Source organism: Neltuma alba, unplaced genomic scaffold (assembly GCF_004799145.2).
Source record: "Neltuma alba isolate B1F8T4 unplaced genomic scaffold, ASM479914v2 tig00005192_pilon, whole genome shotgun sequence".
Lineage (NCBI taxonomy): Eukaryota > Viridiplantae > Streptophyta > Magnoliopsida > Fabales > Fabaceae > Neltuma > Neltuma alba.
The window spans coordinates 14,676-42,315 of record NW_021634012.1 but is presented as its reverse complement, the minus strand read 5'-3'; the positions used below and the strand labels follow the sequence as shown (position 1 = coordinate 42,315).

The 27,640-nt window shown below is 37.4% G+C and overlaps 5 protein-coding genes across 6 annotated transcripts; all 5 read left to right on the top strand.

The window, feature by feature from the left end:
• The first annotated feature begins 1,667 nt into the window (after nucleotides 1–1,667).
• On the top strand, nucleotides 1,668–3,291 carry LOC114747040 (anthocyanidin 3-O-glucosyltransferase 2-like). Its single transcript, XM_028935326.1, has one exon. The coding sequence runs from the start codon at nucleotides 1,789–1,791 to the stop codon at nucleotides 3,214–3,216; it is 1,428 nt and encodes a 475-aa protein (XP_028791159.1). The 5' UTR covers nucleotides 1,668–1,788; the 3' UTR covers nucleotides 3,217–3,291.
• A 4,676-nt stretch (nucleotides 3,292–7,967) lies between these two features.
• LOC114747038 (anthocyanidin 3-O-glucosyltransferase 2-like) lies at nucleotides 7,968–9,629 on the top strand. The gene has a single exon (XM_028935323.1). It carries the CDS (start codon nucleotides 8,049–8,051, stop codon nucleotides 9,480–9,482), a length of 1,434 nt encoding a protein of 477 aa, XP_028791156.1. The 5' UTR covers nucleotides 7,968–8,048; the 3' UTR covers nucleotides 9,483–9,629.
• A 542-nt stretch (nucleotides 9,630–10,171) lies between these two features.
• On the top strand, nucleotides 10,172–16,527 carry LOC114747039 (UDP-glucose flavonoid 3-O-glucosyltransferase 6-like). 2 transcript variants are annotated; one of them, XM_028935325.1, is made up of 2 exons: nucleotides 10,172–10,176; nucleotides 15,054–16,527. In XM_028935325.1, exon 2 carries the CDS (start codon nucleotides 15,286–15,288, stop codon nucleotides 16,372–16,374), a length of 1,089 nt encoding a protein of 362 aa, XP_028791158.1. In that variant the 5' UTR covers nucleotides 10,172–10,176; nucleotides 15,054–15,285; the 3' UTR covers nucleotides 16,375–16,527. The 2 variants fall into 2 exon arrangements, with proteins under 2 accessions (XP_028791158.1, XP_028791157.1); XM_028935324.1 differs by lacking the exon at nucleotides 10,172–10,176 and having other exon boundaries at nucleotides 14,784–16,527.
• LOC114747045 (anthocyanidin 3-O-glucosyltransferase 2-like) lies at nucleotides 11,966–13,469 on the top strand. Its single transcript, XM_028935329.1, has one exon. The coding sequence runs from the start codon at nucleotides 12,024–12,026 to the stop codon at nucleotides 13,467–13,469; it is 1,446 nt and encodes a 481-aa protein (XP_028791162.1). The 5' UTR covers nucleotides 11,966–12,023.
• A 5,518-nt stretch (nucleotides 16,528–22,045) lies between the features above and the next one.
• Nucleotides 22,046–23,604, top strand: LOC114747048 (anthocyanidin 3-O-glucosyltransferase 6-like). Its single transcript, XM_028935333.1, has one exon. It carries the CDS (start codon nucleotides 22,141–22,143, stop codon nucleotides 23,602–23,604), a length of 1,464 nt encoding a protein of 487 aa, XP_028791166.1. The 5' UTR covers nucleotides 22,046–22,140.
• Nucleotides 23,605–27,640: the final 4,036 nt, after the last annotated feature.

Sequence of the window (27,640 nt, the reverse complement as noted above, 5' to 3'; positions counted from 1 at the left end):
AAGCAGATATGTCATTTCCTTTACATCAGCTCCAATCATATGGCATTATATGCCTTGCTCATCATCAACGTGTTAGTCAAACTTCTTGTATTATAGACATGTGTGATATTTCAATTGTTTGTTAGAATAGGTATAGATGTAACTTTATTTTCGTATTGTTAAGTTTCTCATAGTGATTGTTTGATCACACATCAAATTTAAATATAGAGTGAGTGATATGTTATGGTCATTTTTGGATTGAATTGCTTAGTGCTGATTTTGCCGGAAACATTCATTTTATAGTCAACGTTGTGTTAGACTTCCTCAATTTTTATTTTTATTGCCACAGTTTAATTTTTGCTTGTTAATTTGTAAAGTCTAATTATACATATGTTGTGAATCCCGATAATTCATCATATATAATTGCTTTTTTAGTGCACGAAAATGTAATGCGAGACAATTTATTAAGGGGTTTTCAGACACTATTTTATACAAGGAGAATTATCAAGAGGTTCAAGAAAGAAATTTAATTATCAAAAAGTCTTAATGACAAATGAACAGCCTAAATTTATTATTATTTTCTGTTCTGAGACTTGTCATTGTTTATTCTTCAGTTGTCAATAGAGATAATTAAATCCCTCTTTTGGGACCTGATTATAATTCCCCCTCCTATATGTAAGGCAGGTGACAATCCATTGTAAACTAGCCGGAAATGAAGCCTCAAGTAACAACTAATTAATACTTAAATAGCATTTTTAATATAATATATAAAGGTAATTTAACTAAAAGTTTTTTAACACATTTATTTTTATTAAATATTTGTAAAATACGCACTAGTTAAAAAAGCATTTATGGACAATATAATCCTTCTTTATCATATTAAGAATAAAATTTAGGGAACTTAATTATAAACAACGCGTATTATTAGACTGAGTCACTAACACACGTTAAACTTTGAACGACCTGGCCTCCCTAGAAAAAATATTATTGATATTTTTGGAAATTATATTTTATGGTTTAAATTTATTAAAATATTCCAGACGAAAGAACTTGTACAAAATTTAGAAAATTATACGAAAATTTAAAATGGATACATAACAATTTTAAATTATCAGCAGATGACACTATTTTTTTAAAAAAAAAATTTTACGCACAAATATTGCAACATAATATTTAATCTATTCCTTTTCATGATATTCGATTGATGGCATTTAATTTTTAAAATTTTCATCTAAATAATAATACCTGCAGGAATTCTACTCGCACTGTTTTTATAGTACCTCACAAGTGCTAAATGTAAGTTATTTATAAGGAAGGTTTTAGTTTTAAATATACGTATACTGTATACTTAATATTTGTTTTATAATTTTGTTCTTATTTTATTTTGATTGAGAAGAGAGAAAGAAAGAGGAAATGCAAGAATGATCTATAAATATAAAAAAGTTAAAAATAAAATTTAAAAATTTGTCAGTTTAATTTTTAAATAGCGCGGAACGGAACAATTATTTTTTGTGTGACCGACATAATTATTCTTATTATTCCTTGATTGCCCTCCTCGTTTTGAAAAGCCGCGTAACAGTATCTTCAACTTTACCAATTAGCAGCAAACCCGTGTGTCCCTTGGCTGCTCCTCTCTCAGATCTGGAGAGCCGTGTCTCCTTTCACTTCCTATTTCATAGCCCCAGCCTTGGGCAGCACGGTGATGAGCTTTCTAGAATCCTGCGCCTGGATTTCTCCTTTTAGGGATCTCCTTCTTCACTTCACCAGATTCCTCGTTATTCAGTTCAGTACAGGCGTAAATTAACCACCATGACGAAATCACGGCTAGTCTTCATTCCTGTTCCCGGTATTGGTCACGTTGTGTCCACCGTGGAATTCGCCAAGCTTCTCATTAACCATGACGATCGCTTTTCCGTCACCGTCTTCGTCATCAAGGCACCGAGCGCCGCCGACGTCGATGCTTACATCGACTCTCTCACTTCCTCTCCTAGCTTCCCCAAACGCCTTCACCTCCTACACCTCCCAGTTAACGAACCTCAGTCTGCTCAGCACCCACACCAGCTCATCCCAAACAGCATCCCCCTGGTCAAACAGGCTGCGTCCGACCTCATTCAAGAGTCCCACTCCAACCCGGACTCGCCCCGACTCGCCGCCTTCGTCGTCGACATGTTCTGCACCGCCATGATTGACGTTGCCAACGACCTGGGCGTTCCCGCCGTCGTCTTCTATACCTCCGGCGCTGCATTTCTTGGTCTGATGCTTCATCTTCACCCACTCAGGGAACAGGGTGTTCTCGACACGACGGCGCCTAACTTCAAGAATTCCGGCAAGGAGCTGAACATCCCGAGTTTTGCGAACCCGGTGCCCTCAAACGTCTTGCCCACAATCCTGCTGGAGAAGGAGTGGGAGGGATTTGTGGACGACTACGTCAAGGGTCTTCGGAAAGCGAAGGGTATTTTAGTAAATACGTTCGAGGAGCTTGAATTGCAGGCGGTTCACTCCCTCTCGAAAGGAAATACCAGGATTTATCCTGTGGGGCCCATCTTAAGTGCTAGGAATGATGAACAGCACGGATCCGATATCATGGAGTGGCTTGACCATCAACCTGAGTCATCGGTTCTGTTCCTGTGCTTCGGTAGCAGGGGTTATCTCGGTGGGGATCAGGTGAGGGAAGTAGCACGAGCTCTCGAGAACAGCGGGGTCCGCTTCTTGTGGTCCCTGCGAAAGCCTCCACCAGAGGGTTCAACAAGCATTACCGATTACTCTGACCCATCAGAGGTGTTGCCGGAGGGATTCCTAGATCGGACGGCGTGTATCGGAAAGGTGATCGGGTGGGCCCCTCAGGCACGAGTGCTGGGCCACAAGGCAGTGGGAGGATTTGTGTCCCACTGTGGGTGGAACTCTATTCTGGAAAGTGTATATTTTGGAGTGCCTGTGGCCACGTGGCCGCTGTCCGCAGAGCAACAACCTAATGCATTCGAACTGGTGCGGGAGTTGAAGATGGCGGTGGAGATATCATTGGACTATAGGTTGGATGTGAAGAAAAGAACCGCGTCGGGAGGGATAAGCGGGGAGAGGATAGAGAAAGGGATAAGGGAAGTGATGGAGAGAGGGAGTGAGGTGAGGAAGAAGGTGAAGGAGATGAGTGAGTTGAGTCGGAAGGCCCTAATGGAAGGTGGGTCCTCCTACTGTCACTTGGGCCGTTTCGTTGATGATATATTGAACGATAGGTTGTGAAGCTATCCAGATTGACGAAGACCCCGTTATATAACGACGCCGTTCCCTTGGATGATTTTGCGTCTCCCAGATCTTTACTTTTAACGTAATGATTTTGTATTGGCAGAAACAAAGAAGGTAACGGATTTGTTGCTTACGGGTATGGCGAGAAAGCTTATACATTCTTTCTATTTGTAATTTCATACTACCTCCGGTTCTAATTATAAGAACCAGTTGGCTAATTTGAGGAGATTAAGAAAGTAAATTAAGTTAGTTATTTGTCATAAATAGATGTTGTTTTTCTTAAAATATCCTTACTAATCAAGTGTATTGACTAGAAATATCATTATTAGAAGAGTTACTTTAAAAAAAATGTATAAATATGAGAGACAAAATAGATCGGGATCTTATATTTAGAACTAAAATAAAAATCAAACGGAGTTTTATATTAAGGACCGGAAATAGTATTACTGGTGCCTTATTCTCTAATTAAAGGAAATATTTACTTCGTTAAATGCAGCCACTAAAAATTGCTGTCAAATGTAAGTTCCTTTTTAATAAGAATGACAAAAAAGGCATCAATGAAAACAAGACGGCGTTCAAGAATGAGGGAAAAAAGAAATAAGAAAAAACGTAGAGTTATAGTTGATCCGCCTTTACGTCAGCTCCAATCATATGGCGTTATATGCATTTGCTCATCATCATCAAGTTAGTCAAATAACTTCAGTTATCGACATGTGTGCCATTCCAATCGTTGGATAGAATAGGTGGAGATGTTACTTTCTATATTCACATCGTTAAGTTTTTCGTACAGTTGTTTGATCATGCTCACATGTGAAATTTAAATAAATAACATGTTATGGTTCCTTTTGGATTGAATTACTTAGTAATCAAGATATAATTGACCAATTTAAAAAATAAAAAGTTATTAAATTATTTAGTTATAGCATATGTTACTTATTTTTGTAAAATACTTATATAAATCATCAGATTATATATCAATTTATAAGTATGATAAATTTGTTTAAAAAAAAATAATAAATATAAATAGTTTAAAGTGATTTATTAAATTTTTTAATTTTTTAAATTAGTCATATGAGTCCTAAATTAAACACGAGATAGTACTAATTTTGCATAGTTAACTTCATGTTAGACTTCCTCAATTTTTATTTTTATTATCAAAATTCAGCATATATAATTGCTTTTTCAGTGTACGAAAATTCAACGCAGGTCAAATTTAATGGATTCTCAAACACGGTTCCATATATAGGCCTGTTCTTTTTATCCGGACTGTATGTCAGCCAGTTGACAATCCACCGAAAACTAGTTGTAAATGAAGCCTCGATTAACAAGTGAAACATTTTTAGTAGGTTAAATAAAGTATACATTTATTCTTTTATTATCTTTATACAAGATTTTAATTTAATTCTTTAGCTTTAAAAAATATATTTTTAATCCTGTAATTCTAAAATTATCAACAAAAAATAATAATATTGAGATCTTAGATGTTAATAATATATTTTTCAATACTAGCATGTTAAGTTTAATTTTCAAAATAATCAAAATTGTTGCCAAAAATTATTGTTTAAATCTAATGATTTTATAGTTAAATGACTAAACTTATACTTTTAAAAATTAAAGGACAAAATTATAATATTATGTAAAGTTAAATAACTAAATATATACTCTAACCTTTTTAATACTCTTCCGGTTCTTAATGTAGAACCTAAAAACGAAGTTGACTTTGATTCTAAGTATAATACTTATTTCTAATAGTGGTCAATTTTTTCTAAATCACCTATATCAATACTCTATCAGACATAATCACGTAAAAAAGAGAGGTGGGATGTTATATAACATGATTAGGATATTTTTAAAAAATGTCATATTTATTGTAATTAACTAACTTACTTAAGCTTATTAATCTAATCAAATTAATTAAATAGGTATTATATCAAGGACCGGAGAAGTATAATATATATAGATAATTTAAATAAAAGTTTTTAAGGCATTCATTTTTATTAAATATTTGTAAAACACGCATGAGTTAAAAATGCATTTATGGATTATATAATCTTTTCATATTATATAAAGAATAAATTTATATGTTAATAATACTTAGATTAACATTATCGATATGAATGGACTTCGCTTTTTTTTTTTAATGAAATTAAAATAATCTATTTTACAAGTCCTAGAGCTGAGAATACAGGCCCACCCGCCACAACTCATGAGTTATACGGTGCGGGTTGAAGTAGCTTGCATTTTGGCTGGCTAAAAATATACCAACCCTGACCTGTTGCTAGCCCGTCATTTTTTTTTAATTCTTAATTTTTAAACCTTATTTTTTATTTAATTTTTTAAATTAATAAACAGTGATTCAAAATTTTAAAAACAGTCATGAGTATAAATTATGTTTAACTACATTTAAAATAGTCAATACACATATAAAACAATACATTATAAATATCTTATATGATTATCATTCCACATTAATTCATCAAGTGATAAATTCTACAATCTTTTCATATAAGTACAATATTTGATATAAAAAATTATCTCTTGATAAATTAGAAGTGCATCTATCTAATTTTTCTTAAAGTTCATTGATAATGTTTTTCTAAAACAATTTTTTTGTAATAAATATTGTCTTATATTTTATTGTAGTTGTTGAAGTTTTATTATAGATGTAGTATGTTATATTTTTTTTTTAATATTTTTGATTTAGATAGGCAACGTGAAAAATGAAATGTAAATGAGAAAATAAAATTTTCAGATATAATAACATATTATTTGTGTGAAAAAAAAAGTGGTTGGTTAGGAGGACTAACCCGCCAACCCACGGGTTATGCAGTGTCAGTTGGAATAACGTGTACCTTGGCGAGCTAGCAAATCACCAACACTAACCTGCTTCTTTGCGGCAGATTAGCCCGTAGGCCCCACCCATATTCTCAGTTCTATTTTACATGTATGTCTTTAGCAAAACCCAATATGTGCTTGCCAGATATTTGCGATGAACTGCTTCAAAATTTCTAAATTATTGTTTCTTAAATAGTCAAGATTAAATGTTGCTACCCTCGATCCTAATTATAAGAACTAGTTGACTAATTAATTTGAGAATGTTAAAGAAATAAGTTAAGTTAGTTATTTGTAATAAAAAGATAGTCTGTTTTAAAATGTCCTTACTATTCAAATGTATTGGTTAGAACTACTATTATTAGAAAGACTATCTTAAAAAAAATATAAAAATGTGAGAAAAATGTGAATTGAGGGCTTATATTTATTATTAAAATAAAAGCTAAATGAGATCTTAGTATATATTTTGCCAAGGTTTGACTTTTATCCCAGGGGATCTAATATCTGAAACTTGCGTAGGAGCCAATCATTTGTTCTTTTAGGGTTAAAAGAATAAGACAACGTAAATAAACACATAGGACCAATATGACTCTATATGTTGGAATGTTACCTGTATGTTGCAAAGTCCTGCGTGGACTTTATTAAAACAAAAACAAAGAAGATTGAGATGTTGGAAATGAACGTGCCTTTCTTCCCAGAATCTGAGAAGACGATCTTATAAAACTCAGTTAGATTGATAACAGGAATTGAATAATAACACTGCAAACAAAGGAAGCAGGGAAAATAAAATTGATAACAGGAAATACAGAGACTCTGAGCTTACGACTTTTAGCTTCCCATGTGCACTGTGGAATTCGGGATGCTCATTATATTTTGGGCTATGCGTCGAGAGGGTCATTGAACTCGAAAATGGAGGTCTCATTTAACTCCCAGGGACATAATGCCAATATTAAACAGCGCAGAGGGTATAACACTGAGTAACCACCACACGTTAAACTTTTTTTTTTTTTTTTGGGGTAAGTCAACAGTCAACACACGTTAAACTTTGACCTACCTGCTCTTCAGGAAGGACACATATTTTTCAGAAAAAATATTATTAATATTTTTGAAAAAGGGAATAAGTATTAAAATATCCAGATGAAGACACTTGTATAGAATTTTAGAAAATCACACGGTCATTTAAAATGGACAAAGAAAAATTTTAAGTTACCAGCAGATTACAGTAAATTTCTTTTAAAATTTTACATGCAAATATTGTCGCGTAATATTTATTTTATGCTATTTCTTCGGGTGTGTTTAGCATGAGAAAAATAGAGAGAACGAGAGAGGAAAAAAATTTTAATGAGCTTGTTTCAAAAGCTTGGAGAAGTGAAGAGTAAAAAAAAAAAATTAATTAACAAATTTTAACCTTATTTTTTTAATTTTGTAAAATAAACTTATTAAAAAAATTTCTGTCTTTTTTTTATTTTTTATTTTTCTCATATCAAACCAAACGGATTCTTAATACTTGATTGATGTCATTTACTACTCGTTTACTTTTTCATCTAAAATAATACCTGCAGCAATTCTACTCGTACTGTTTGATTACGCTCCAACCCTATAAATTTTTTTTGACCCACATAATTATTATTCTAAATATGAGTGGACTTCCTCGATTTGAAAAGTGGCGTAATATATTCCTTGCAGACCACGAATCTGAAATATCAGCACCTTCCCTGCCGCATCTTCAATTTCACCAATCACCAGCAAAGCCGTGTGCCCCTTTGCTTCCTCTCTCTCTCCCTCTCTCTCTCCCCCCAGTTTGAAGAGCCGTATTTCGCTTCTCATTTCCTAGCCCCAGCCTCACGCTAAGGGCTCCAATCTAGTATGCTTCAGCCTTGAGCAGCACGGCAACGAGCTTTCTAGAATCCTTCGCCTAGATTGCTCTTTTTTAAGTATCTCCTTCCCTTTTGCAGATTCCTCGTTATTCAGTTCAGTATTATAGGCGTATATCCACCATGACGAAATCACGGCTGGTCTTCATTCCTGCTCCCGGTATTGGTCACATCGTGTCCACTGTGGAGTTCGCCCAGCTTCTCATTAACCATGACGATCGATTTTCCGTCACCGTCTTCGTCATCAAGGCACCGAACGCAGCCGACGTCGATGCCTACATCGGCTCTCTCACTTCCTCTCCTACTTTCCCCAAAGGCCTTCACATCAGTCACCTCCCAACTCACGAATCTCAGTCTGCTCAGAAGTTACCCCAACTCATCCAAAACAGCATCCCCCTGGTCAAGCAGGCTGCGTCCGACCTCATTCAAGAGTCCCACTCCAACCCGGACTCGCCCCGACTCGCCGCCTTCGTCGTCGACATGTTCTGCACAGCCATGATCGACGTCGCCGATGACCTGGGGGTTCCCGCCGTCGTCTTCTACACCTCCGGTGCTGCATTTCTTGGTCTGATTCTTCATCTTCACCCACTCAGGGAACAGGGTGTTCTCGACACGACGGCGCCTAACTTCAAGGATTCCGGCACTGAGCTGAACATCCCGAGTTTTGCGAACCCGGTGCCCGCTAACGTCTTGCCCACAATCCTGCTGGAGAAGGAGTGGGAGGGATTTGTGGACGACTACGTCAAGGGTCTTCGGAAAGCGAAGGGTATTATAGTAAATACGTTCGAGGAGCTTGAACTGCAGGCGGTACACTACCTCTCGAAAGGAGATACCAGGATATATCCTGTGGGGCCCATGTTGAGCGCGAAAGATGATGAAACGGGTCAACGAGGATCGGACGTCATTGAGTGGCTTGATGATCAACCCGAGTCATCGGTTTTGTTCCTGTGCTTCGGGAGCATGGGCTATTTCGGTGGGGATCAAGTGAGAGAAATCGCAAGTGCACTCGAGAACAGTGGGGTCCGCTTCTTGTGGTCCCTGCGAAAGCCTCCACCAGAGGGTTCAACAAGCATTACCGATTACTCAGACCCATCAGAGGTGTTGCCGGAGGGGTTCATAGATCGGACGGACGGTATCGGGAAAGTGATAGGGTGGGCGCCGCAGGCGCAAGTGCTGGGCCACAACGCAGTGGGAGGATTTGTGTCTCACTGTGGGTGGAACTCTATCCTGGAAAGTGTATATTTTGGAGTGCCAATTGCCACGTGGCCACTGTACGCAGAGCAACAACCCAATGCGTTTCAACTGGCGCGAGAGTTGAAGATGGCGGTGGAGATATCATTGGATTATAGCATGGATCCCAGGAAAGGAAGCTCGTCGGAAGTGATAAATGGGAAGAGAATAGAGAAAGGCATAAAGGAAGTGATGGGGAAGGAGAGTGAGGTGAGGAAGAAGGTGAAGGAGATGAGTGAGTTGAGTCGGAAGGCACTGATGGAAGGTGGGTCCTCCTACTCTCACTTGGGTCGTTTCGTTGATGATATATTGAATGATAGGTTGTGAAGCCATCCACATTGTTTATTTATAAACAAGATTTTATCTTTAAAATTGAATGCATTGTACTGTTACGTAACCCGAGCGGTTTTACCCTGATGATTTTAGATGTCTATTCTCATCTTTATATCAATGAAAATAAAGAATTTTTCACTATTCTGTGCATTTTTATCGAGAAAATTACCATGTAATTCTGAAAAAAATTTAATTATAAAAAATTTGATTAGTGAAAATTTTCGATATAAAAAACGACAATAAGGTTGATATTGCTAACATTTTATTAAGATTCTTTTGAAAAAAAATATGCAGCTTGATGACCGGAACATAAAGTTAAAGAAATAATAATAATAATAATAAAAAAGCAATAGTAGAAACAAAACTCACGCTGTCATGCCCACGACGGGAACAATAATAAAAACGAAGAAAGGAAATACGATGTTGATCTCTCCCACTAATTTACTCAAGACAACAACATTGCAATAATACTTCTCTTTTCCATGGTCCAAGTAGCATATTTTATGTATGGACGAGAGAATGGTGCGGAGGACTCACCCTGACAGCAACCACAAGCTTACTTATGATAGATTCATTTCCAAGGTATGTGGCTTGCATGCTTTGGTTATTAGATCATGAAATAAAATAAGTATATTAATGCTTTTTTTAATTTGCAGCTTATATACCGTGTCATAAAAATGAAAAACTTGTATTGATAGGTGCCGATTCCACCTTATAATGTGTTTCCACACTGTTGTAACATTATTAAAATTCATGATATCCAACTAAAATAATACCAAGTTACAACTTAATTTACATCTTTGTTTGTCTGTGTTTTTCTAGATAAAAAACAGAGCTAATAAATTAATGTGGTGACATCGTACTTGATTGCCCTTTCCAACCTTTGCCGGACATTTCTTGCCTTCGCCCTGTTCCCTGCCTTTGCAGTACCTTTCTTGCCAGTGCCTTCGCCAAACCACTGTGTGTTTTTACTATTGGTGCATTTTTTAAACTCATTTATTTGTCTTTTTTTTTTCCTGGATAAGATCCATATATTCATGAACAACATTCATATCCTGTCCTGATTAATGTTTAAACATTATTAAAGAAAAAAGGATGAGCTCTTTTTTTCATTGCAGTATTTCATTTGCATTTTTCTTGCGTAGTCAATTGTAATTCAGCTTCCAGCCAAGTGGAAAACTCAGTTGAATAAAAGGGAACTGAGGTTTACAAAAGAAGGCAGACCTCCACCTCTTGGACAATATAATCAAAATCCACAGACAGACACCCACGTTCAGTCTCCAACACTAGCACAGACGCATTCCATTTCACGGCACAGAGAAGCACAGAGAACAAGACATAGAGAAAAAAGAGAGAATGGGAAGCACAAGCAACAATGTGGAAATGGGTAAGGAGAGATTAACGGCTCAGATGGGTTATGGCTAATCAAAATCCGGCGACGCTTACGGGACTTCCCACGGTCCGTCAAGCTCGAGCACGTCAAGTTGGGTTATGGCTACTCATGCAACGTAGCCACCGTCCTCAAGCTACGTCAAGTTTATTCTCATATATATATATATATCAATAAAAATAAAGAAATTTCATTTCTCTATGCTTCTTTATCGAGAAAATCACCACGTAATTATAATTAGAAAGAAGTCTGATGACATAGGTTAGTGACAAATTTCATTACAAAAACTGACAATAAGGTTGATATTGCTAACTTTTTATCAAAATTCTTTTAATGCTTGCATCTTTTTTCTTTCTTTCTTTCTTTCTTTTCCCCAAAGAAGTCAAAGTTATTTTTCCAAGTTTGTGCTGTTTTAGCATTCACCTGTCACCTTCTGGCTTCAGCAGTTTGCTTCGCAATCTCTCTTTTCTCTCTCAATTGAAGTACAGATCCAGGTCTCTCTACCAAACAGAATCCAACTTTTTAGCATTCGAGTGATTTTACTTGAATGCGATTGGCCTGCACCTCCACCTACACGCTTATCCACTTAGACTTGGGGCAAGTCGGCAAGATGAGGAGTGAATTATGGAACGTCGTGGACATACATGTTGGAGCAAAAATAATAATGATTCATCAGCCAAAATTTTCATACAAAGCGAAAGCACCTCTATTATTGTTCAGCATTAGTACTATTCACATGATCAGGTGCAGTCGCCCACCCTGCCCCTTGTCAATAAATGATCTTGTCGTCACCCAAACACTAACAAATCACTTCTTGTAATTATTCCCACTATTTAAATGAACGTACATATATGTTCGCGCACACATATATGAAAAGCTCCAGAGATAAGCTAACTAGTTAAGTTACTAACTTCATCAAAAACTAATTAACAGAATATTAACCACTTTCGGGTATAGTACGTATCAGTTCGTTACCATCTTTTACGCATCGTCCGTATATCTAAACACATTTGCCCACACAACTTAAACCTGAACACTTACTATATATACCAAAGACAAGTGGCTTCGCACTCATGTAGCTCTGGTCGCAATATCACCATCACAACAAGCAGCAGACTGATTCAGTGTTCACTTCCACTCACCAGATGAACACCGACTCGCAACTAGTGCTCGTTCCCTCACCAGGCATGGGTCACCTAGTGCCCGCCGTCGAGTTCGCTAAGCTTCTCATCGACCGCCATCACCGCCTCACCATCACCCTCCTCATCATCACACAACCATCTGATCCCACCGTCGGAGCCTACACTCTCTCCCTCACTTCCTCATTGTCCTTCCCAAAACGTCTTCACTTTGTTCTCCTTCCTCCCCTCCCTGACCCTACCAACTCTCACTCTCTTCATCCATCTGCCGTTTTGGACTCTCGCATTCAAGACCAGAAACCCAATGTCAGAGATGCTGTGTCCAAACTCAAGTCGGATCCCTACTCGCCACGGCTCGCTGGGTTCATTGTGGACGTCTTCTGCACAGCCATGATTGATGTGGCCACCGAGTTCGGGGTTCCCACCATTGTGTTCTTCACCTCGGGCGCTGCTTTTCTAAGGTTCAAGCTTCATACTCACACGCTCTGGGAGCAAGAGAAGGTAGACACGACCGCGTTTGACTTGGTGGACTCGGGCTCTGAGTTTGCCATCCCGAGTTTCGTGAACCGTGTTCCTGTTAGTGTTTTCCCTGGGATTTCGTTGGACAGGCAGTGGAAGCTATTTTTCTTCAATCACACAAGCAGGATGAAGAAGGCAAAGGGCATCATAGTAAACACGTTCGAGGAGCTTGAATCCCATGCCGTCCGATCTTTCTCAAAGAGTGATTTCACCATTTATCCCGTCGGACCCATCTTAAGCGGCAGAGGGGACAAAAGAACAGTTCCAAAAGGATCAGACGTCATGCAGTGGCTTGATGATCAACCTCCTTCGTCTGTTCTATTCTTGTGCTTCGGAAGTAGGGGTTGTTTCGAGGAGGAAGATCAAGTGACAGAGATCGCACGCGCTCTTGAAACAAGTGGGGTCCCGTTCGTGTGGTCTTTACGGAAGCCCCCGCCCGAGGGTTCCATGGAACCGCCAAGCGATTACTCTGAACTGGAACAACTATCACTATTTCCGGAGGGATTCCTAGAGAGGACATGTGAGAATGGAAGAGTGATAGGCTGGGCTCCACAGGCCCAAATTCTGGCTCACAGAGCAATAGGAGGCTTTGTGTCGCATTGCGGGTGGAATTCCATCCTGGAAAGTGTATATTACGGCGTGCCCATTGCGACGTGGCCGCTTGCTGCGGAGCAACAATTAAACGCATTTCAACTTGTGCGTGAGTTGAAGCTGGGGGTGGAGATCTGCCTGGATTACAGGAGAGGATGGAGCAGTGTGGTAAGTGCAGGGAGAATAGAGAAAGGCATAAAGGAAGTGATGCAGAAGGAGAGTGAGGTGAGGAAGAAGGTGAAGCTGATGAGTGAGATGAGTAAGAGGGCTTTAATGGAGGGAGGATCTTCCTACTCTTGCTTGGGCCGTTTCATAGACGATGTGCTGAATAATAGGATTTGAGGCTACGCAGATTGATGAAGACCACCTCGTTTTCTCGCATATTTTGTGTTTGCTTCCTTACTTGCAACCGGCAAAGTTAGCTGCCAGGTCATCTTTGTCAGTTGATTTTTTTGCTTTTTTTTTTCAATAAAAGTTGTGGCTTTCAATATATAGGTTTATTTTTAAAATTTAAAATAATTGCTTGTGGGAGTATTAATGGTGAACGTCTCCACCTGAAATGAATACTTCACCAAAAAACAGAATGAGCACATTGTTAATGGAACGTAAATAAGAGGAAATGGAGAGTGAGTACTGTGAGGTGAGGAAGAAGGTCAAGGCGCGACAAGCAATTAAGCATACTTCAGAGATAATGTTGCGGTGCTTTTCGTTTGCCAGACCCAAAATTTTTTCCAAATTCTTCCGTAGGAGACTTTTATAATCACCACATTACAACTCTTCTCACAAAACTTTAGCTTCCCATGTGCAATTATAAAGAACGTGGAATTCGGGATGCTTGCCGTCAAAAAGATTCATTATTTATTACTTCTCCTGTACTTAATATAAGACCTATTTAACTAATTTGATTAAATTAAAAAATTTAAATAATTTGGTTAATTATAAGAAATATGACATGTTTTTCTGAAAATACCATAATCATATTTCTTAATATCTTCCCTCCCTCTTCTACTTGATTATGGTAAAAGAAATATCTACAAGGGTAATTTAGAAAAAACTGATAAATATGATAAATATGTCTTATATTTATGACTAAAATTAACTTAATAATTAGGTCCTATATTAAGAACCAGAGAGTATTATTTGGGCTAAATGTCAAAAGGTTCATTGAAGTCGGAAGGCTTAGATGAATTTAAAATTTAATTTTAACGCAAAATTTAGGTTTCTTTTAACCCTCGGGAACAAAGTTGTTATTCTACAGTGCACAGGAGAGCGTTACCCTGAGTTACTAACACATGTTAAACTTTGACCTATCTGGTCGTTGAGGTTTATTTCTGGAGAAAATGAAAAAAAAAATAATTTATATCAATGTAACAAATGATTACAAAATTTAAAAGAATAATGAATCGTAAAATTAAATTATGAATGATATTTTTTAAAAAAATATTATTGATATTTTTGGAAATTATATTTTATGGTTTAATATTTATTGTATACTTTTTTTGTTAATATTTGATACCAATTAGCAGACTATTTTATAGCGTGCAACATCTACACCCATTATTCCACAGTCAAACCATAATGCGCGTCCCCAGTTTTACCAATTAGCAGCAAAGCCGTGTGTTGCTTTGCCTCCTCTTCCTGACGATATTTGAAGAGCCGGGTTTCACTTCTTACTTCTTCGCCCCAATCCTTGAGCTGCACGGCGATGATGAGTTCTCTATAGAATCCTACGCTTAATTAGATTGCTCTTTCTAAGTATCTCCTTCGCTGTTCGGTTCAGTAAGACATAAACATCTCCGCGATGACGAAGTCACGGCTAGTGTTCATTCCTGCTCCCGGTATGGGTCACCTCGTGTCCACCGTGGAGTTTGCCAAATTTCTCATCGACCACGACCACCGTTTCTCCATCACCGTCTTCGTCGTCAGGGCACCAGGTGCCACCAACGTCGATGCCTACACCGACTCTCTCACTTCCTCTCCTAATTTCCCCAAGCGCCTTCAGCTCATTCACCTCCCAATTCACGAATCTCAGTCTGCTCCGTATTTACATCAACTCGTCCAAAACAGCATACCCCTCCTCAAACAGGCTCTGTTCGACCTCATTCAAGAGTCCCACTCCAACCCGGACTCTCCCCGACTCGCCGCATTGGTTGTCGACATGTTCTGCACCGCAATGATCGACGTCGCCAACGACCTGGGGGTTCCCGCCGTCGTCTTCTACACCTCCGGCGCTGCATATCTTGGTTTGATGCTTCATCTTCACGCACTGCGGGAACAGGGTATCTACGACACGACGGCGCCTAACTTCAAGGATTCCGGCACCGAGCTGATCATCCCGAGTTTTGCGAACCCGGTGCCAGCCAACGTTTTGCCCTCAGGAGTCCTGGAGAAGGAGTGGGAGGGTTTTGTGGACGAGTACGTCAGGGGTCTTCGTAAATCAAACGGTATCATCGTAAATACGTTGGAGGAACTTGAATCGCAGGCGATTCACTCGCTCTCGGAAGGAGGTACCCGGATCTATCCTGTGGGGCCCATCTTAAGTGCGAAGGATGATGAAAGGCGTCAACAAGGATCGGACATCATTGAGTGGCTTGACGATCAACCCGAGTCATCGGTTTTGTTCCTGTGCTTCGGGAGCCGGGGTTGTTTCGGTGAGGATCAAGTGAGAGAAATCGCATCCGCTCTGGAGAACAGTGGGGTCCGCTTCTTGTGGTCTCTGCGAAAGCCCCCGCGGGAGGGTTCAAAAGGCATCACCGATTACTCAGACCCAGAAGAGGTGTTGCCGGCGGGGTTCTTAGATCGGACGGCGGGCATAGGAAAAGTCATCGGGTGGGCCCCCCAGGCTCGAGTACTGGGCCACAAAGCGGTGGGGGGATTTGTATCCCACTGTGGGTGGAACTCCATCCTGGAAAGTGTGTATTTTGGAGTGCCAGTTGCGACGTGGCCGCTGTACGCAGAGCAACAAGCCAACGCCTTCGAACTGGTCCATGAGTTGAAGATAGGCGTAGAGATCTCATTGGATTATAGGATGAACTTCAAGAATGGAAGCAACTCGGGAATGATAAGTGGGGAGAGAATAGAGAAAGGGATAAAGGAGGTGATGAAGAGAGAAAGTGAGAGGAGGAAGAAGGTGAAGGAGATGAGTGAGCTGAGTCGGAAGGCATTAATGGAGGGTGGATCTTCTTTCTCGCACTTGGGCCGTTTTATTGATGATGTACTGAATAACAGGATGTTGAATCTATCCTGATTTAGAAGACCACGACACTTCTGTACTTCTTGTTACTCATATAACGACGTCGTTTCCTTGCCGAATTACTTGTGTTTTCTGAATTCACTTCGTGTATCAATTTTAGTAAGAATAGTCATATGAAATTAACCAAGTGTTTGCTTTGAAATGCCATAAAGTTATTTTCATCAAATGTCATTATAGATTGTTTAGTTGAGATCTGAACTACTATTTGATATAATTTTTCTCAAGAAATTGGATATGTCAATAGTTGGCTAAAGAAAAAAAGCAAGCATCATAATTTTTTTGTACATTATAAATGGTTAATTGAGTCTGCTCATCTTGGATTTCTGTGACCAAGAATTACTTACTGTTGTTCATAAATAAGTGTGACAAAAAACCTATTTTCTATGTTATGCCATAAGTGTTATCCGCGTGTGCGTGTGCGTGTGCGTGTGCGTGTGTGTTTGTTATTTATAAAGCTTATAGCATTGCCTAGATACTGTACATGGCACAAACAGATTTGAAACACACACTTCACTGAGAGAATTAGATCGCGATGAGGGCAAGGAGTGAGTTATTAGTTATATATGGAAGAAGCATTGACGGAGAAAATGTTGTCAAGACTTATTATAACCGCTGATAAATATGTCATCATAAGTGTAAGTCACTTATGTTATATTTAATATTCTTTCGGTCCTAAATATAAGAACCTTATACACACTAGTATAAAGGTCTTATATTTATGACCGGAGGAGTACTTGATTCCCAATTTCATCATTAATTAATTCTTATTAAAAAAAATAAGAGAAAAAGATATGAGAGAATGACATTTAAATGTGGAGAGAGAGAAACTTTAATAAGAATAAAATTAAAAAGATTTGTTAATTTAATACATTTCTTAGTACGATAGTGTTACACGCGACTTATGTATTAAGAACCAGCGTGGTATGGTGTGTGTGTATTTTTTTTTTTTTTATTACCAGAGAAGATGCGTTCATTAAAAGCCAAACGGAAAGGGAAGGTCCAACAAAAGCAAGAAATAAACGCAGCGCTAGAAGAAAGATAAAACACCAAGGCCGAGGCACATCAGCCTATCCCTTCCCTGTTTGCATCTAAGAAGAGCTGGTACTCACAATCTGGTTCAACGTCTGAAGCTTCCCGACGGAGGATAGAAGCTAGAGGAGGTGGTGATTCAAAGATCAGACCGTTAGGTCCCAACTCCCTTAAAGCTAAGGCAGCCAAAGCATCGGCAGCAACATTTCCTGCTCGAGGAATTAGAGAAAAGGAGATGCAACGTCATTCCTGCAACAGATCAAAGATATCAGATACTAAGCTGTGAACAGTCCAGGGACAACCATGGAAGCTTTTAGAGGTAAAGGACCTGAATAATTCCTTACAATCCATCTCTATGATAATAGATAAGTGCCTCCAATCATTAGCTAACAACACAGCTTTAGCAGCAGCGAGGATTTCAGCATGGATAGCAGACTGGGCTTGTACATGTTCCATCCACCCTTTCAAAAAAGATCCTTTGCTATCTCTGCACACAACACCAATTCCAGCTTTATGATCTTTACTATTGAAAGCACCATCAGAGTTAATCTTGATTGTTGGAGACTGAGGTTTCCTCCACTTAATTAAAGGTTTGGAGACCCCAGTACTTGGTGCTGCAGCGTCTGGAATATTTACCTCCCAATATTCTTGTAGACTTCTATTTGTTAACTCAATAATAGTAGAAGGATTAGGCTGTTCCTGTTCAAAAACACATCTGCATCGAAGCTTCCATATATGCCAGCACATAGTTGCCACATAGGCACTTCTATAATCCGGTTCATCAACATCAGTAAGCATAAATTGTTCCAGCCAAAAGTCAAAACTTGTAATAGAGGCATGATTAATGAGAAGACCCAAAGCACAACCAAACCAGGCCACTTTAACCCAATCACAAAGAAGAAATAAATGCTCAATAGTTTCAGAAGCATCACCACACGCAGGACAAACAGGGTGTGGGGAGCATTTTCTTTTGTATAGGGCATCCTTAGTGGCAATCACTTGATTCAAAATTCGCCAAATAAAGTTTCTAATTTTTGGTGCTACTTTCAGCTTCCATACTGCAGCCCAAATCCTTGTATCCACCTTACGGGATGTGGAGGCTCGAACAGATAACATATTATCATTAGAGGCAGACAAAGCTGCTCTATAGCCTTTACGCACATTGTAATTCCCATCCTTTGCTGCTGCCCAAATTAATTATCATCCCGGGGTATGGCAGAAAGATGTATAGCCTGGACTTTATCAACGAAACTTTGTTCAGTACAGTCTGAGATCGATGAGAGATTCCACTGCCTTCTCTCTATTAAATCAGACACAAGGGAGTCCGGGTTGACAATAGCATTCGAGTTTGGGGCTAATAGAAATTTCTTAGCACCAGCAATCCACGGATCTTTCCAGATTTGAATGCTGTGGCCATTACCAACTTGCCAGCACAGGTTTTTCTTTAAAAATTCTCTACCCGTTAGGATACTGTCCCAAACCCATGAGGCTTTGTGCTCCTTTTCGGCCTTCATAAAAGAAGTTGTAGGGAAATACAAGCTCTTCAGAACCTTTACCCAAAGGCTCTCAGGTTGATGAATAATTCTCCAGGCCGTTTTAGCTAGCAGAGCGTCATTGAACCCCATGAAGTCCTTAAAACCCATACCTCCCTCTTTCTTCGATTTACTTAAAGATTTCCACGCAACCCAATGAACTTTCCCTCCTACGTGGAGTTGCCCCAGAAAAAATTTGAGACTAGACTGTCAAGAGCTGCACAAGTCTGCTGGGGGAATTTAAAACATAACATGGGATATATAGGAATAGCATTTATAACGTGTGTGTGTATTATTGATTCTAGAAATTCTGGACATGCATATTTGTTCGGGCAAAATAAAAATAATGTTAGCTTATTGATAAGCATTAATACTGTTCACATGCGTCGCAGTCGCCCACCCCCTTGTCAGTAAATGATCCTATATAGTCAACGCAATACTCGATAAATGATTTCTGCATGAAAAAGCTGTTAATATTTTGTTATTTAATTCTTAACTAACTAAGTTTAGTTACTAAAGTTGGGTAGTTTAGTTATGCAGCTTGACCCGTGTGTGTTCACTCCTCACAACTGTGAATAATGCAGTGTCACCATTTTCCAACACTGCTCTGCTCACAGTATCATCACTAAGAGAAATCTCGGTGAAGAGTACGTAAGGCGTGTAAGACAATGTCAGTAGACGAAAGTGGAATTTTATGTTTTTCTACGGATTTCTTTCTTCTTCATCCATGAAACAATAATGTTCTAATTGCACGGGGATCGGAGTTGCGGCTGTCCCTCTCAACGCAACGTTTTTTACTCGAGATTTGAGAATGTGATGAAACATAATCCCCCCATGCCCGCACGTTAGGATTTGTTTGGTTGGAAGGAGGGAGAGGAGAGGGAAAATGAGCCCCTCCTCTCATTTGGTTAAAAATTTTAGAGGGGAGGGGAGCTAAAATGTTCTCTCCCCTCTCTTCTCTCTTCCATTTTAGCTCCTCTTTAAATTGGGATTTTGGAGGGGAGTCAAATTTTGGACTATTATATCCTTATAGACTTTTTAATATTCCACTTCTATCCATAAAATATATTATTATAATATTTATTTCAAATAAAAAATATATCATTCTAAGTAAAAAAAAAAAAATACAATATTATAATTAAAAATATATTATAAAAAATTATTTAAATAAAAAATTATAATATTATAAAATTAATTGTTTTTTATAAATATATTATTTATTAAATATATTTTAAAGTTGGAAAAAAAGATACATAAAGAGAATAAAATTTCATTTTTCTTAGAGTATATAAAATGTGTTAATTTGATTATTTTAAATATATTATTATATTGATTAGAATAAAAAATTACTATGCCAATTTTTTAATACATATATTAACATGATAAGACTGAATTTTTATTAAATTATATAATTTAAATTAAGAGGTAAATTAATTTATATAATATATCAATAAAAAACATAAACTAATATATAAGGGTAAAATGGTAAATTGATTATTACTATCTCTCCCCTCCCTTCCTTGAACCAAACAATGGATCATTAAATATCCTCCCCTTCCTTTCATTTTAATCAAACCAAATAAGGTGAGGATAAAACCTCCCCTCTCCCTCCCTTCCTTCCCTCCAAACAGGTCCTAAGAGAAAGAGGATACATAGAAGGTTCCAACTTCCCCCGCCACGTGTAGTAAAGAGACTGCGCTTCCTTGATGCCCTCCTTCACTCTATGTTACTCACTTGAATTTTAACAGCAGATTACTAATCAGGTAATGTTTAGTTTCAGGTCCCAATTTCTGCCCTCACCAAATATTATCTCCGGTCCTTAACATAAAAATTAATTTAATATTTAATTTAGTCATACAATATAGGACTCAAATCATTTTGTCTTTTATGTTTATCAACTTTTTTCAAAACAATCTTTGTAATAGTTGCACATATCAAAAATTCTATCAAATTATAGTTTTAGCTAATACACATGATTAGCAATGATATTTTGAGAAAGACAACATTTATTTATTACAAATAACGAACTTAATAAACTTTTTTAATCTATTTAAATTAATCAACTAACTTTTGTTTAAAAAAAAAAAACGAGAGGTAGTATCACACTGGGAGATGCTTATGGATGGAAAAATGATTTTATGATCCAAACTTCCTACAAATATGATATTTTTTATATAATAGCCAATAGGGAACTTTTAACTGAATATATAATTTGTATCGAGCGTTCGCCATCGAGCGATTGGAAAAGCAAGGGCAAGATTTCAAAAAATAGCAAAACCTTTTTGACATTCTCTGCCAACCCATCTTTTAGGCTTTCATAGCTGTCAACAACTTTCGGAATTTTTTAGTTTAATTATTTATATAAACCAGAATTATAACAACGCATCATGTAATAGTTTGCGATTGATCAGTTCCCAAAATTTATTAGCATGTGACGTTAAAAACGACCTTCTTCAATTCATTCTTCGAGTTCCAAATATTTGATATCCAAATATGTAAACCAACTTTCAAGATTCAACACAACACATAAAAAGAACTTGAATAAAGATTTTTAAGGAAGTTAACTTCAATTTTGAACTAAATAAGCACCTATCCTGTCCACTTACACATAAAAAAGCAATAAACTTCCATCATTTATAAAACGACAATGTCATCATATTTGAGCACCATGTAAGTTATCTTTTTCGAACGGTTCTCCCGATCTCCGCGGATTTTCATCCAATGAAATGTTATTACGTACGAAAGACAAATTGTTAAGTTTGGAACCCCTGCTCTGCCCCTTTTCATTCTTTTCGTTTTTTTAGTTAGATCAACATATTTTAACAATTTACATTTTAATTTTTTATAAATTTTTTATAAAAAATTTTTAAAAATATTCAGAGCACTTACAAATAATTATTTATTAAATTTTAATATAGTTTGTAATTTATTATTTATTTATTTTTATAATTTAAATTTTAATAATAGATTTAAAAAGATTTAAATTTGAACTATTAAAATATTAGTCTAACAATTTAAATTTAAAAAAAAAACAAAGAAAGAAAGAGAGGATGGGAAGAGAAGAGGGAAGTCCAAGACCGCTTAAACTTCTCATGTGTACATCTGCAGCATACCGCTCACCGAACAAGATATTGCTTTGATTAGCGTCTCATCTCCTTCACCAAAACAAACTAGAGCACGCGATTCATTATTTACCGGCATGAAGAAATCGCAGCTGGTTTTCGTGCCCTGTCCTGTCATGGGTCACGTCGTCTCCGCCGTCGAGTTCGCCAGGCTTCTCATCAACCGCCACCAACACCTTTCCATCACCGTCCTCATCATAAGAGCACCATTTGATCCCAACGTCCAAGCCTACACCCACTCCCTCACTTCTTCTCTTTCCTTCCCGGAACGTCTTCAGTTCACTCTCCTTCCTCCGCACCCCGACCCCACCAAATGTCAGACACTTCATTCATCTTCCCTTCTGAACTCTCTCGTCGAAACCCAGAAATCCAACGTCAGAGACGCTGTGTCCAAACTCAACTCGGCAACCGACTCGCCTTGGTTGGCGGGATTCGTTGTGGACATGTTCTGCACAGCCATGATTGACGTAGCCACCGAGTTCGGGGTTCCTACCATGGTGTTCTTTACCTCGAGTGCTGCTTTTCTGGGCTTCAAGCTTCATATCCACACGCTCCGGGAGCGAGACAACGTGGACACGACTGAGCTTAACGTCAAGGACTCGGGCACTGAGTTTGCCATCCCGTGTTACGAGACCCGTGTTCCTGTCAGTGTTTTCCCCAGTGTTATGTTCGACAGGGATTGGACGCTGTTTTTTTTAAACAATGCGAGCAGGATAAAGAAAGCAAAGGGCGTAATAGTAAATACATTCGAGGAGCTTGAACCCCATGCGCTTCACTCATTCTCCAAAAGTGATCTCACTGTCTATCCCATCGGACCGATCTTAAATGTAATGGACACCAAAACGACGATGACACAAAGATCAGATCATGTGATGGAGTGGCTTGATGATCAACCTCCTTCATCGGTTCTATTCTTGTGCTTTGGAAGTAGGGGTTATTTCGATGAGCAGGATCAAGTGACAGAAATCGCAAGGGCTCTGGAAAGAAGTGGGGTGCACTTCCTGTGGTCTTTACGGAGGCCGCCGCCCAAGGGACCGGCGTTCGAAGCGCCGAGAGATTACTCATTCTCAGAGCTGGAAGAAGTGTTACCGGAAGGATTCTTAGAGCGGACGGCTGATATTGGAAGAGTCATGGGGTGGGCTCCACAGCCACAAATTCTGGCTCACAGAGCAGTAGGGGGTTTTGTGTCGCATTGTGGGTGGAATTCCATACTGGAAAGCATATATTACGGGGTGCCAATAGCCACGTGGCCGCTTTATGCGGAGCAACAGCTGAATGCGTTCCAAGTGGTGCGTGAGTTGAAGATAAGTGTGGAGATCTGCATGGATTACAGGGATGAGTCTGATGCTACTGTGGGCAAATCGGGGGTGATAAGTGCAGGGAGAATAGAGAAAGGCATAAAGGAAGTGATGCAGAAGGAGAGTGAGGTGAGGAAGAAGGTGAAGCATATGAGTGAGATGAGTCGGAGGGCTTTAATGGAGGGTGGATCTTCCTACTCCTGTGTGGGACGCTTTATCCATGACACACTGAACTGGAAGTGAAATAATTGTCATTGGGTCAATTACGTGAGTTAAAATTGGATTCCTATTTTTTAACGGTATCAGATACTTTTAAGGATCTGATCGGGGTTTCCATATTCATTCCCGTATGGATTTGGGTTTCTCGTTTTTCATCCCTTGTATTGCTGATTGGGGTTATGAAGCGTTACTGTGAGCTTTTTGTTTTTTTCTTTTGGGGTTGATTTCCTTCCTTTTCTAATCTACTTCTGCTTTGCTTGATTGTTACAGTCCGTTAATTTTCCTGAAAATTTTCTATTGGTTTTTGCATGGTTTTGTGAGGCCCAACGATTATAAATATATTAATATATTTCAGAGATCATTTACAACCCAGACCTCAATGATTCCACTTCCCAGTCCCTCCATGCGGTGATGATAGTAATGATTATTGTATGAATTGACAGCTACCAAACTCAAATTTCTTGTTTTTTCCTCTGTAATTGCCATTGACATCGAAAGTTAGAAGTGGAATTTAATGGCAACTTCTGTTTATTACATTCTTGTGGAGCTGCTTTAGCAACTTGAATGTTTGCTTCAAGATATATATACTCCTCTGATCCTTAATATAAGACCTAATTGTTGAGTTAGTTTTAGTCTTAAATATAAGACCCATTTATCATATTTATTAATTTTTTCTAAATTACCGTTATGGATATTCTATCAATTATAATCAACTAGAAGAGGGAGAGGGGGTATTAAGAAAAATGATTATAGTATTTTAAGAAAAACGTGTCACATTTTTAATAATTAATTAACTTATCTAACTTCCTTAATCTAATCAAATTAGTTAAATGAGTATTATATTAAGGACGCGATGAATATATATATATTGAATGCTTTCTTTAATTTTATGCAGCTTATCCAAAAATGACCAATCTTTTATAACCCAAATCTCAATGATTCCACTTCCCAATCCCTCCACGCGGTGATGATAGCAATGATTATTGTATGAATTGACAGCTACTAAACTCAAATTTCTTTCTTTTTTTTCCCTCTGTAATTGTCATTGACATGGAAAGTTAGAAGTGGAATTTAATGGCAACTTCTATCTATTGCATTCTTGTGGAGCTGCTTTAGCAACTTGGAATGTTTGCTTCAAGACACTTATATGTATATATATCGAATGCTTCTTTTAATTTTATGCGGCTCATCCAAATAACCAATCTTTTAAATAAAAGGAAAAATTACACTCAGGTTTCCCAGAAGATAATTAATTTCAAAAAAGTCCCTGAAAATCCCAAAATGATTCTTAAGTCCCTAGAGACCTGTATGTAATTAATTGTAATTGTGAAATTACCTATTTACCCCATTAATTTGAACCCAATGTAATTCATTTACAACTTCAACAGTGACTGTTGACAGCCCGAGAAGAGGTGGTTAACAACCCCGACAATGCCCCTGGCATCCCGCATAGTGAGTTGTCAGGAGCACTGTTGAGGTTGTAAATGAATTGCTGCAATAAAATCAACGGGATAAATAAGTAATTTCACAATTACAATTAATTACACACATGTCCCTGGGGACTTGAGAATCATTTCGGGATTTCCAGGGACTTTTTTGAAATTAATTGTCTTCTGTAGAACCTGAGTGTAATTTTTTCTAAATAAAATGGGATATAGCATGTAATATGTCATATTTAGGGGTTTAGATGTTTTTTTTGATATGCCAATGGCTTACTCTTACAAATTAAATTTCTTCCTTTTGCTTCGTTCCAGATTTTTATGCCCATAGTTGTCTTGTGCTCTCCATTTCTTCTCCTTCCTATCATCACACAACCCTATGGAAGATTAACTCAACCAAAGAATTCAAACTTTGATTAATTAGCACAAGTTTTTGAAGTTTAATTTGTTAATGGGACATGGATTAATTATTTGTCCCGTTTGATTGGAAATTTTGCATCATTTGCTTCCCTAATGCCACGTCTTCTTCCCTGTAAGGAGGTTCTTTGGACTTAAGTGTGGGGAGGTGGGGATCCGCCCTATGTTGTGTGCCACACAACACAAATTGAGATATGGGCTTTTTCACTCGTTTGCAAATTTAGCCGTTCCCCTATCACGATTAAGACCTCACTTCAGATCTGTTTGGATTCACAATTAAAAAAGTAGTTTATTTTCAATTTGACTTTTAAAAAAGTAAAGTTAAGTAAAAGTTAGATTGAATAAGTTGAATTGTGTTTGGATTGGAGTTTAGAAAAGTTAGTTTGTAAAAGTAAAATTGGTAAAAAGTTGTTTGAATTATAATCGAGTACAAGTAAGTTTGGTTGTAAGATTACCAAAATGAATATCAGTTTTAATAAATAATGAAACATCATTAAAAAAATGATTTTACATAGTTGACAAACTCAATTATTTTTATATATTTTGATATCTTTTATATGGGTTTTGTTAACTTAATTAGTCTTTTTGGCCTTAATTGATTGGTAGTTGATTTTAATATATTTTATTTTGAATTATTATTTTATAGGGGCAAAATTGTCATATTTTGGTTTAATTGTGATTAATTGATTTTTGAAGACAATTAATGCTACCTTATCCTTGAATTTTGTTTGCATGTTTTTGGAAGAAATAAAAATGAAAATTAAAAAAATAAATAAAAAGAAAAAAAAATAAAATAAATAAAATAAAAAGATAATTAAAAAGAAGGGGGCAACACCCACCCCACTAATAACCTAATACCCAATTAATCATCCATCATCTTCGAAGAGCAACACACACGCGGGGGAAGAAAGCACGAGCTGGCGGTGGAGGAAAAAGAGGAAGAAAAGACGTAGAGAGAGAATTCAAAAAACGGAGGCAAGAGGCACGAATAGAAATAGAAAACCAGCGGCGTGAAGGAAGAGGATTCAGCGTGAGCTTCCACAGTGAAATCACACCCCCAGTATTCATCTTCTTTGTTCTTCATGGCTGAATCGAATTGGTTTGTTGGAGCTGTGGTTGTGATGGTTAAGAGTAGTTAAATCCTCCAATTCTCTAGAGCAATAGTTATGGCTTGAACTTAGAGTTTCAAAGGGGAGTTTCAACTCTTCTAATCTTTACTTCTTTCATTATAATTATGATTTATAGGTGTTAGAATGAATTTTATAATGTTTGAATGGGCTGTGATGATTTATATTTGTATTGAGATTGGTTGTAGATGTTGAAATCTTTGATTAGCATTTAACATTATGCTATAATTAGTTTTAATTTCTTTACATTGTACTAGGTCAGACTATGTTTTGAAATTATTGTAAACATTCAGTGGTAATTCAAAGTGGCTTGGTTATTGGACTAAAAATGTTAATTGCTTTTCTTTGATTCTCTTTTTGGCTAATTGTGCTGAAACAGTTTAATTGTGAATAATTAATATGCAAGGTGGCTTGGTGTTGATTATTCTAGTTAAACCGAGTCTAAGGGGTGGCCCTTAGAATCTTTTGAATTTAGCTAACTCCCAAATTAATTGAAGTAATGATAGCCTTAATCATTGTGCTAGAGGATTGCTTTTCCATTTGTTGTCACTTGTTAATTCTCTTTGTTTATTTCATTCATATCCATTTTATAAACTAAAAATCCAAAAATTATTTACTCATTTTACATCCTTTTAAATTTTGCCAATTAGTTAGTTAAAAAGAAAATCAATCCCTTTCCAACTCAATTCTTTGTTTTTGATATAGGATTTCAATTAAAGGCTCCTCAAAGTGAAACGACCTGAGTTTTGCACTATATTATATTGCTTGGATTTATTTTTGATTGGGAACCCCAAGGTGAACGACAAAAACTTTCATCAATAGTACAATGAAATTAAAATAATTAGAAATACTGTAAAATTTTACATAATACCATTATATTTAATGAATAAAGTATATTTAAATTAGAAATACCGTAAAATTTTACGTAATACCATTATATTTAATGAATAAAGTATATTTAAATTAAAATACTGTAAAATTTTTAAATCAAATAATGCTACCAAATTATGAAAATTCCAATTCAAATTTTGCATAGATATCAAGTTCAATTTCAATTTAAGTGGTTGTCTTTTATAT

Bases quoted from the DNA above. Each gene is read 5' to 3' on its own strand.
- LOC114747040 (XM_028935326.1), top strand. From the start codon at position 1,789: ATGACGAAATCACGGCTAGTCTTCATTCCTGTTCCCGGTATTGGTCAC.
- LOC114747038 (XM_028935323.1), top strand. From the start codon at position 8,049: ATGACGAAATCACGGCTGGTCTTCATTCCTGCTCCCGGTATTGGTCAC.
- LOC114747045 (XM_028935329.1), top strand. From the start codon at position 12,024: ATGAACACCGACTCGCAACTAGTGCTCGTTCCCTCACCAGGCATGGGT.
- LOC114747039 (XM_028935324.1), top strand. From the start codon at position 14,929: ATGACGAAGTCACGGCTAGTGTTCATTCCTGCTCCCGGTATGGGTCAC.
- LOC114747048 (XM_028935333.1), top strand. From the start codon at position 22,141: ATGAAGAAATCGCAGCTGGTTTTCGTGCCCTGTCCTGTCATGGGTCAC.